General features: G+C 38.6%; 1 protein-coding gene across 1 annotated transcript in view; it reads right to left on the bottom strand.

Moving 5' to 3' along the window:
• Window positions 1-7660: 7660 nt before the first annotated feature.
• MYBPC1 (myosin binding protein C1) overlaps window positions 7661-11699 on the bottom strand; it is a 44504-nt gene continuing 40465 nt past the window's right edge. Inside the window, exons 30-32 of the mRNA XM_077783110.1 lie at window positions 11468-11654; window positions 9131-9189; window positions 7661-7681 (exon numbers count right to left, since the gene is read on the bottom strand). Of these exons, the coding sequence (XP_077639236.1) occupies window positions 7661-7681; window positions 9131-9189; window positions 11468-11654 (267 nt within the window). The remainder of the gene's footprint in view (window positions 7682-9130; window positions 9190-11467; window positions 11655-11699) is intronic.

Genomic DNA, 11699 nt, shown 5'->3' with positions numbered 1-11699 from the left:
GAGCCGGGGGCAGCGGCGGAAGAGGCCGACGCCCAGCAGCGGCTTGGCCGCGGGGAACGGCCGCCCCCGCCTCGGCAACGCGCGGCGGACGCCCTCGCCCCCCGCTCGGCTGTGGCTTCTTCGCCCCGAGTGCGCGGCGCTGTCATGGCCCCGGCCCCGGAGCGGGCACGGCTCCGCCGGCCCCGGCTCGCCCTGCGGGGCTGGGGATGCCCGGGCGGCGCGGGAGCGCTCGGTCGGTGCTGCCCCCGGAGAGGCGCCCGTGCGCGCCCCTCTCATCTCGGCGCGGTGAACGGGTGCCGCTCTCACCCGCGCCTTGCCTCGTTCCGCTCATTTGCCTTTCTCAAGTTTGATCGTGCACATAGTGGCCACAGCGGTGTGCAGGCAGCAGGTGGCCAGAAGGATTTTTGCTGGAGCAAAGCATAAAGGCAGGGTTTAAGCAGCAGATGACTTCCCTGCTGCCAGCAGGGCAGGGCAGCTGTGCCTGCAGGGAGGTGATCCCACGGCATCACCCACGGATTCTTCCACTTCCCGGAGGGGACCCATTGCTTGGGCAGTTCTGGCCTTAACATGTTCTGGAGCAGCTGCACACGCTGTTACACACTACTTAATTTACATCGTTGACTTGCTTAGAGAGGGTTCTTCAAAGCAAATGTGCCTTTTGAGAATTGTGGCACATCAAATTATTTGAATTGGTCGTGTGAAGGGTTTTAGATGTATCGCTGAGTCTCCAGGAAGGTGTGTGGCTACTGAGTGAGGCCAAGGAAAAGCTGTGTAGCTGTAGTAGAAAGTGAAAAATACAACCTGCAATGGCATCTTCTTAGTATCAGAAATTCTCTTTTTAAGTTACTTCACTGTGAGCCAGAGGGTGCAGCTTTCTGTCCAGACACTGCAATTTCCTGGACAGAGCCGCTTCCTGTTATTCAAAGTGAGCTGATTCACTTAAACTGATAAAGTTATTATGTGTATGAGTAGGTTTCTCTACTGCAAGAGTCAGGAATGCTTGACATATGTTAAATGGTGGTTTCGGAATCCCACTATGTGCTACGTCATTCTTCAGCTGATTTAATTTACAGTTCACTGAAAACAGGATGATGCAGCAATTGTCATTAGAGGCCAAAACAGAGGGGATAGGAACTGCTAGCAGAACAGAAGGTAACATATAACATAGTAAAGAAAGGTCCAGTTACAGCCAACTGGAGAATGGCAAAAGGGAAATCTGACAGATTCTCAATCAGTCAGATCCCCAGTCCACTGGAATCACGTTTGGAAGAAGCTAAAACTGTTTCATTTAATATCCTGTGCATCACTGTGGTCAAGGAGCATAATAGAACTAGTACTTATGGAGAGATTGCTCTTTTGAAACCTGGAGGACAAGAGAAACTAGGGAAAGAAGTGAAGAGGAAAGTAATTGGCATAAAAAGCAAGGGCCACATTAAAGGAAGAAACAGATTCCCTACTGAATTTATCACTGGGTTTGGGGAGGAGTTTGTTTTAGTTTCAAAAGTATTAATCAACAAAGCATTGAATTTTAAGTCCAGTGTGTTTAGTCTTCTAGTGCTTCCTCAGCATTCAAGACAGAGTTTTGCTTCCAAAGCAGCAGCTTTACCTGTCAGTCAGGAAAGCAGGACATGAAAGTCAAGTGGCAGTAAGTACACTGTGCTTAAAATAGAATGCCTTTTGCTCCAGAATCTCAAAATGCAACAAAAGACTTTCATAAAGTAAGAGACCTTCACAATGCTCTGTAAAAGGTACCAATATTACATTTTTTTTCTTTTTCCCCCTAAAAGGAAGTTCAGGAAGCTTGAACTATTTCTTATAAAAGGACTATTTAAAAAAATTTCTGACTCTCCATTGTGGGAACTCAAAATGTCTCTCAGACATTTTTAGAGGTTCCAGGCCTTGGTAAGAAGCATTCTAGACCCTGGCAGACAGCTGAAAAACAGCTGTGTTTTTGAGTTTGAGCCATGGAATGAATTACCAACTTTGGAGGTGGAACAAGCAATCACAAAAGGTTAGATAGTATAGTAAAAGTAGTTACAAAGTAGAGGGGAAATTTTTTTGTATTGTACAGGGGGGTTTTAACACATGTACAGGGGGGTTTTCACTTTGTACATGGGGGTCAGAAGTTCTAAGATGGAGGAAAGTGGGCTGATCCTGTTCTTCCTCCTTCTTTTTCCTTACCTCCATGTTCTTGGTGATGTTGGCACTCACAGATTGGTTTAGAGTAGAAAAACACTTGGCAACGTAGGTAGTAGGTATTGGGGAATAATTGTAAACATGTTATACGTAATATATCATATAAAAGATAGCAGCAGCCCTGGGCGGAGAGAGAGACGAAGAAGACAGCAGATAGAGAGGATGTCAGGGTGTGTGTGTGCCTCTACCCAGGGCACTGATCAAATAGCTGCAGTCCAAGAACATAATCTGTTAGATAACTAGCAATAAACTGCCTTGAGACCGAACAGCTAAGCCTGCGGAGTTTTTCTTTGGAAGCACGGGTTGGAGGAGGAATTTCACCACCATATGAGACCCCAGAGCAAGGCCGGGGTTCTCACACTCCATAAAGACCTTATTAACAGTATATCCCAATTTAAGCAATCTTTTAAAGATCACTTGTCTCTTTTTTCTTCCTCTCCTTTATATTTGTGAGATTGTGTTCACTAAGGGAAAAGTGTGCTGGCAGTAGCTGTGCTATTTCAATGCAAATGGTAACTGCAGTGCCCATATAAATGTCGACATATACCAGTTTGAGAATGGAGCTGTATTTATACATTTACATGCCAAATAACTTTCCATGCGCAAAGAAAGCAAATGAAAGCCAAGAGAAGACCAAATATTTTTTCTGGTATCATTAAAAATAAATTAAATTTTTAAAAATTAACTTTGATTCATATTTGTGTGTCTGTGTATGTGTGTTTACATGTATTTGCTATCCTCCTAGGTTACTCCTAGGTCTTTTTCAGGTTCACTAATTACCTGGAAATCCCTGTAGCTTTGGAGAAATTTCTTTGGAGCATTATGTCACATCTTCTACAGCATGATATTCTGTTGCTTCTGTTCCCTCTAAGTTGCTTCTCCTGTAGTTGCTGTCTTCGATGCCTCTTTATTTTCCTAAGCTGATATTAACTGCAGATTTCGTTAGCATTTTCCTAACTCTTTAGATTTGGCCACTATTACATCCACTAAACATCTTTCCTGGAGAATCCCATAGGGCAAATTGTCATAAACCAAAACTTCACCTTCTGTTATTCTCCAGATGAGGTGCTGCAGCCTGTTTTAAATCACTAGAAATCTCTGTACTGTTCTATGCCATCGAATCATGTCTCTGAAAGTCGGTTAATGCTTAATCCAGAGTGGTGGCTGCTCGGTGTAGTCTGGATTTAGAGCAGGTTAATGCCCGCTCCTGTCAGCCTGGTGTGTCCCCAGCCCGAGGGATGACCAATGGCAAATGCTGGGCGAGGAGGGGGGGAGGAATTGAGGGCAGCCGAGTACAACACTTACTGTTCTCACAGGGAAAAGGAGCTTAGTTCAGCTTGTTGTTTAACAACGCTGGCAGCTGGGAGAAATTAGAGCAGCTAATTCCATCCACAGAGAGCCCGCAGAAGCTGGCTTCCAAGTTATTATGTGTTATGTATTAAGACTGAGGAGGCAGATAAATGTAACCTTGAAGCTGTACACATTATGCATACAAAGTGCAGATGGCTGTGTGCTTCATTTGTGGGCTTACTGACAAGCACAAACTCACAATAACTGTAGCTTTTGGTGCTGACTATAGCAGATTGATACTACATTAAATGAGGGTCACGTACTTAAACCTCTATGGCATTTAGTCAAATTGACCTTCTCGTGCAGCTTTCTGGGCTTCAAAATAGATGGAAGGAGTCTCAATTCACTGGTGAGATACAGAATAAACAGAAATTATTAATCCTGTATTAAATTATTTTCCTAGTAGATGTGTTGCTTTCTTTCACTTATAAGTGTGAATGAATGTATAGGAGACGATTGATTTTGGCAGGAGCAGAGTGAAATGCAGGTGGGATGTGGAGGGGTGTCCAGGATATCTGGGAATGCAAAATTGCTTCCCTGCAGAGGAAATCACAAAGAAAAAAGAAGGAAGAAAAGAAAAAGGATCTATCTATCTATCTATCTATCTATCTATCTATCTATCTATCTATCTATCTATCTCTCAGAATGAGATTCACAGAACAATGTGAGAAAATGCACTCAGATCCCCAAAGCAAAAGAAGTGGGAGCACAATTGCAAAAACACCACTTCAGGTGTGGCACTCCAGAGTAACACATTCTTTTATTGTTGCATATTTATTGATTGCTGAATGTTTCAAAATGCACTGACACCAAAGAAACATCTTGTGATGTACTTCTGGTCTAAATAGGCCTTTTTCTTTATAAACTCCAATTGGAGATCAGTCATTAGCCAGTGAGCACTTAACCTGCCCTATTTGTACAGCCAGAGTGAGAACTGGTAAATAAATGTCAGGGCAATAGGGAACTGACAACCTGGCCAAAATATGTGTGACCTTGTGTCTCACATGTTTCAGGGCTTGCTGGAGACTCCAGGACAATCACCCCCTCTCCTAAAGAACTTGGAGGTTAATGATGCTGCAGCTGGAGAAGAAATGTAGCCATTCCACCTTATCTCAGGCACTTTTGCCATGCACGGTGAACTCACCCGTGCTATGTCTGAATCCTTTTTCTGATGTGATAGCTACAAGAGGTCAATGAATTTCTGGGGAAAGGGAGTGGATCCAGAATGGTGAAAGCCATCATGGCTGGCATTTATCACATTTAAAATATTGAAAAATGTGCAGATAAAAAGTTGTATGTATTGGTAGCATTTATCTCTACTCACATTCTGTGTCATGTATCTTAAGGTGTAAGCACACTAGGTTAGGTGACTGCTGATACTGCTTTCCACTCCACATGGTGGGCACAAGTTCCTGCTTTATTGTAAGTGGAAATAAAACAAGAAATGTGGTAAAATGATACAGAAAAAAGTAAACAAGAGCTTAATCGATCTTAAACACTTCATGTTTATTGTACATTAAATAAAACAATTTCACTTAAGTTGAAAGACTGATGGGTTGGATTTAGGAAATCAAAACTTCTATACGAAGATATGTTCAGCTTAAATGATCATTCATTACATATGCATTAGTTACATTGTAGTAAAACCATATTCTGTTAAACAATTCTCAAGTGAATAAGATACATTATCAGAGGTATGTATTCCAAGGATCTTATTGCACATCTACTGGCTAATCCATGTACTTCCAGTCTGAGAAAGATATGCTTTGTACCACTGAGTACAGACTGCCTCCTTATGCTTGTTACACAGCTTCCCCTCTTTCCTCATTAAAAAACAGAACACGATATCAAGCAGAAAATAAAGCTGAACATTACAAAACGTGTGTTGTCTTCAGTTCATTTCATTTCAACCTCAAAGCAATCCATGCGTATTCTTTCTTTTCAGTAAGGGCAGGTAGGGAAAACAAAAGGACAATTAAGGAAAAAAGAAAAGTCATAAAATCCCCCACCGCACATGTTTTTCTGTTGTTGCGAGAACTAAAATGTTGTTATTCTGCTACCAGTTTCCAGTGCAGTGGGAGGAAACACTGTGGAGAGACTCTCACTTCCCTTCAGTTTTGTCTGCCTGCACTTCACGCATATACGAGTCAATGATATGCGGAGGCACTCCATCCATTAATAGCTTGAAGAATGAAAGCCCACCTACAAACAAGGAAAACAGGTAATCTTCAGGTTGAAGGTCCCTGGAGCAACAGCTTTGTACCTTTATTCTCTGGCATAAGTGACAAGTTTTAGTCAGTCCCTGTTACATTGAGATCTGGTAAAATTCAGCCCTGCTCAAAAGTCCAGTAAGACATCTACCCATTATTTAATTGGTACTATACAGACCTTTCCTGTCCTCTTGTGCAGGGTGAATTTAATTTCTAGGGTATCATATATTCAGTCATTTATCTCACCACATGCAACAGCTTATGATAAGCTTCACTTCAAATAACTCTCCTGGCTTTCCATCGTGCTGGGTGGAGCATGGTCAAAGATGGAAGTCAGTGCAGGGGGAACAATATAGAAAACACTGATCAGGATGAGTTGTGGAAAACATGCAGAAATATTCAATTTATTCTAGTTTTGGGTCTTAAAGTGGTCTCTAGGTATTTAGCAAAATATTTATCATGTTGCTTGAAAATTACAAGTGGGATGACATCCTTGAAAGAATCACATTTAAAAAGCCAGGATTTCAGATATAGTCTCCAGAGAGAGATAATGAAAGCTGAAATTTTCATCTGCTGGGGAAGTCTGAGGAATCATTCTGGATTTGCTTTTAAATTCACTTCAAAATTTAACTTTTTGTTGGGGCTGTTCAGCCTGAGGAAGGAAAGGCTGCAGGGAGACCTCAGAGCACCTTCCAGTACCTAAAGAGAGCTTACAAGAGAGCTGGAGAGGGACTTTTTACAAGGGCCTGTTGTGACAGGACAAGGGATGCTGGCTTCAGACTGGAAAAGGGTGAGTGTAGATTAGATACAAAGAAGACATTCTTCACTGTGAAAGTGGTGGGACCCTGGCACATGTTGCCCATAGTGGTTTTGGGTGCCCGATGCCACTGATATAAAAGCCATGGAAATTCAACACCAGCATTTCTGTTAGTTTCATTGATATCAGATGATGTTTGGAAAAAAGATAAATATTTTGCTAAAAAACTTTAGAATCTGCCCTTTCTCCAGACAAAGGGTATAAATTGCTTTAAGAAAGCTATATACCATTACTATTTCCTTTACAAATCTGCATGAATATTGTGTTCTGCAAGTTGCAAACCATCCACTGATAGCTGTACTTACCTTCTGAGCTTTTTCTGGGACACACCAAAAGCTTTAAAGCAAAAGTACATTGCCAGGGTAAAGATAATACTATCTGAATGCTTCAGCTAAATGCAATTGAGCTGATACTTACATACAACCGTTTATGCCAAGTACAGATTTTTAAGAATTTATAATCTTTATTAACACAAGGATTATTCAATTAAAATGCTATTAGTTACTAGTAATTATGAGACTGCTTTCTCATTTAATGTCATCATTGTGGGAGAAGTGTTCACCCCCAACCTTAGGAAGATGCACAAAACAGACCAAAAATAAAAAAAAAAAAGGCATGCTTTTTGGCATTCTTTCAGCTTTCTGGCAATTCTTTCAGCTCATGGAGTGCAAGTTGTGCTATGAATCATTCCTTTTTAAAAGAAGTTTATGCTGCAATAAATATTTTGTTTATGTAGAGGCATCTTCCTATAAAAAATAAATAACTTGCTGTAAATACATAATGCTCTTTTTATTACTTGCATTTTATTTGTGCTAGTTAATCATGCTAAATCATGCACTGTTAAATTCCATTCAAACATGCACCATTAGAAGATATGGGAAGTACTACTGAGAATTATCGAAACAAGCAATTACTAAAATCTGAATTTGTGTGCCTTAAAACCATCATGCTGCTAACTTATAAAGACATTTTCATTGTGTAATAATGAAAATCATGCCATACTAGGCAGACATTGTATGACTATAAACAGACATAAGCTTCATATGCAAGAACCATATGAAAGCTTACCTTAGATGACAATATACATTCAAAATTCCTTACTGTGTAACTAAGGGAGAGAGAGAAAGAGAAGTAACAATTTAATTGCAAACACAAAAGTGGAGAGAAAATGTTGAGTGAAATTATTACAATTATGTCAAAGTGATAATTTAATCCTTAGTCATGTAAAATATGTGGGAATAGAAGCACATGAAGAGTAAAAGGTAGGGATCCAGTTCCACTTCAAAATTATCATTAATATGTAAAATCTAGATTAATAGGTACAAGTAACTATAAAAACTTCTAATTAGTCTCAAGTATAGATTGGAACCAAATTATATTTATGATAAAAGTGTCCAAATGTAGCTTCAAAGAAGCTACACACACACACACACACACACACATATATATATATATATAGTATTTTCCACTGGGGTAATTAAAAAAGGCACACACATAACACTGAAGAATATATATATATATATGTTGAAACTCTGTAAGGCAAAATAATCAAGTACAGACTAATTATATACCTGTGCATTATAGTATGTACTTGGTCATATATCCATATTTACATTACTAAAGCATGCTGTTTACTCTGTAGGAGCCCTTACGTTTAATTAAACATTTTGACTCTATAAAACACCCATTCATATACACTTATCTATGTGTATGTCTATAAAAGCACTGAACCTTTTATGTATTTGTAGCCTTTTAAGAAAAATACCTCAGTAGTTCAAAAAGCTGCAGAAACATTATGCAGTCTGGTTTCCTAGCATGTTTTAGGATTGAAATCATAAGTCTGGATGCATAATACAATGCAGACCAGTTCTGGGCATCTGTAATTTTAAAACTGCACTGTTAATATTCTGAATCTGGGCAAGATTGCAAGCAAAAGACATTTCTATAGAAGGAGTCAAATTTTCTGAGTCCAAATGAACTTGAATAAAATAAGCTCTAGAAGAAATGAAATAAATTAAGCAAAATTTTCTTCTTGTAAGTAATTGAATCAAGATTTCATCCTTAAAATTGGTTGATTAAGTTCAAGCTTGGATAATCATTCTGAGCACTAATTTGTAACCAAAGAGTAATCTGCTATAAAGAATACCTTTTAAGTGCTGCAAATGACTTTATGATACTGCTGGTCTTTCAGTAATTCTACAAACTAACTGAGAGCTGGTGTATTTGAAATGCATATTTCTCCTGGAAAGAACTAAGTGTTGTGGTCTAACATGTTCACAGTAATTAAATATATTCTTTATAGATACATCTACTTTTATGAAATTTGTCTAAAACTTTGGTAATTCTGATATTAAATACCCATATGATTGGATATTTTCTTGATTAATTTGGCCTTCTTTTCTCATGTGACATAGACAATGTATGCCATGAGACTCCAGCTAGTGTAACCTAAAAAAAGCAAAGAAATACACACTTTGCATGCAGAAAGTGTGTTTGCATGTGGAAAGAGAGGGTGGGAATGAAATGGAATGTCCAGAGGAGTACGCGCATTATAAACCTGATTATCCCCCGCCAAGCTGAGTGGTTCTCCTGGGTTAATTACTCCATGATAGATCACTGCAGAATTAGAATATTTATAGTGGTATTTATTTGCATTTGAAAATTTTCCCAGTTGATCTTAGCACCTTTTAAAAATAAAATTTCTTATACAGCAACTTTGCTATCACCAACCTATTATTAGAGTGATCACCAACCTTTATTTCACTTCTAAGATAAAGGTTCTCCAAAGCTGCTTCTTCCATTATAAAAGAGGCACAGCACCTTATCTAATTCTTTCCATTGCCCTCAGTGAATCTGATAAGGAATCAGTTTTTTAGTGCTTGTAATGGGATATTTAGAGCCAAATTTAGAGATCTACTTCAACAAACTCAAAATATACATACAGTATTTTATGTAATGAGATTCTGCATATGTTATTATCTTTTAAGATAGATGAGAAAGAGTCATCTATAACATAACTTTTTACACAAACACACTTAAAAAACAAAGCCACTAAATGTGTAATTGTACTGAGTAGGTCACGTAACTTCCATCTTTAAATTCACTCAGCAAAACTTAAAACCAAAGAACAAAAGTTGTATTTCTGAAATAACATTAGCACATGAAAAACCTCTTATGAGGGCAGAATAAGTTTTTATTCTTTTAATTGTGCTTATATGTATCACTAAAACATTTTCAGGGAATGAGCATTTTATTTACCAACATGGGGGGTTAATTTTACACCTAAAATAGTGTAAGAAAATGGCTAAAAGGTATAAAATTGTAGCATACTGATTATATTCATAGCCAGAATATTCCAATATTACACACACTCTGAAATTCTAGGCTCTTCAGATGCTTTTGGGGCTGAGCATTTATATAAGCATGGTAAATTTAAGTTCTCTGATATGTCAGAGATGGACGGCTAAAAGTAATTCTAGCCAGCATAAGGAAACATAGCTTGCTACAATAAATACTCTTGCATGGCATAGAGCTCTCTAGCATGACTTACTAGTAAGTCAAACCTACTATATGTAGTAATAGCACCATAGCTTTTATGTTCACCAGATAGGCAGCAGAGCCTTGAGCTTGTTATTCTTATTCAGACAACATTCAATTTTATCTCATCATTTTACAAATACAGAGTTGGTAGTCTGAATTGCTGGAATAAAGCTGAACCAGTTTAAAGCTGTACCTAAGAAAGCAAACACACACACACACTGCAATTAATTTCCAGTGAGTCAGAAATCTGCAGGTCTCTGCTCTGCATCAGCATGGTGAGCGGTCATCTGGGGAGCCCTCCTAAATGAACAAACAGTCTGGGAAACTTAAGAGGATGATAAATCAACATGTAGGTCAGGAGAAGAGAGAAAGAAGTAATGATGTCTTTGTACTCTGGCTGTTTAAGAGTAATTTGCTATATTTGCCTAGAGCAAACGCTGAGCCTGTCCTGGTTTGCTAAGCTTCAGCTGCTGTGTTCACTTAGCAACATAACTTGGCTTTTCAGTATAAAAACAAAGACAAAGCAACCTTCTCAGGTGATGAAGTTTTCTGTTATGCTGTGAAATAGAAAGTTTGATTGTGATTAAAGAAAGGAATCTTACTTCCAGGAAGAAGATATCACCTTTTAAAGACAGTATCTTAAAACTAAATCTAAAAAATACATTATTCATATTTTCATTACATTACATTATTTAAGTGTTCAACTTAACATAAACCAAACATCTATTGAAATGTCTTCTTGCAGGCAGATCTGAGCTGGGGACAAGATACATCAGAAAATACAGAAAATGGAAACTGAAATGCAAAATAAACACAATGGAATCCATAAAAAATTTAAATGTGGTTTTCATTATAGACTAAAATGATGGAGGTAATGTAATTAAAGCCATATTGATGTCACCTAAATTCCCTCAGAATTTCTTAGTTAGACACTTCCCATCAGCTGGCTTTAGGAAGCTTTCCTTACTTATAACCTTATAAAAATTTTTTTGAGAAACACTTAGTTTATTCCACAGTTGAAAGGAAGACTGGTGGGAATTATTCCAGCTAAATATTAACCAAATCATCTCCTAGGAAGTAATTTTCTGAAAAATATGGTCCTGAGATTATTCATTAGTCATCCTATCCAGCCATTCATGGTATCCCAGTTAATTCTAAACTACCTGAAATTTATAAAATTTTTCTATTAATGGAAACAAACCAAAATAAAGTAACCAGTATTATTTTGCCCTAACAGTTCTATTGATTTAATCCAGGAAAGTTGAACTCCCTTTTGCACTTGCCTTGCATCCTTTCATCTCTGTAGACACTGCTCAGGCAAAAGAGGGTGTTTGCAATGTTTTAAAGCCATTACCTCTTACTTCCAGTTTGCAGTCCACTTCTGCCTCTCCCAGCTCATTGACTGCTCGGCAGGTGTAAGTGCCTCCATCGTAGGGGCTGGGTTTGCGGATCTCCAAGGTACAGACACCTTGGTTGCTGAACATCCGGTACCTTGGGTCATTCATTATGAGCACTTTGTTTTTCATCCACGTTATTTTGGGCTGTGGTAAAAAAAAAAACAAACAACAAAACAACAAAAACCACAA

The sequence above is a fragment of the Lonchura striata genome, chromosome 5 (genome assembly GCF_046129695.1).
Source record: "Lonchura striata isolate bLonStr1 chromosome 5, bLonStr1.mat, whole genome shotgun sequence".
In the NCBI taxonomy this organism is placed as follows: Eukaryota; Metazoa; Chordata; class Aves; order Passeriformes; family Estrildidae; genus Lonchura; species Lonchura striata.
This window is presented reverse-complemented; position numbering and strand designations above follow the sequence as displayed.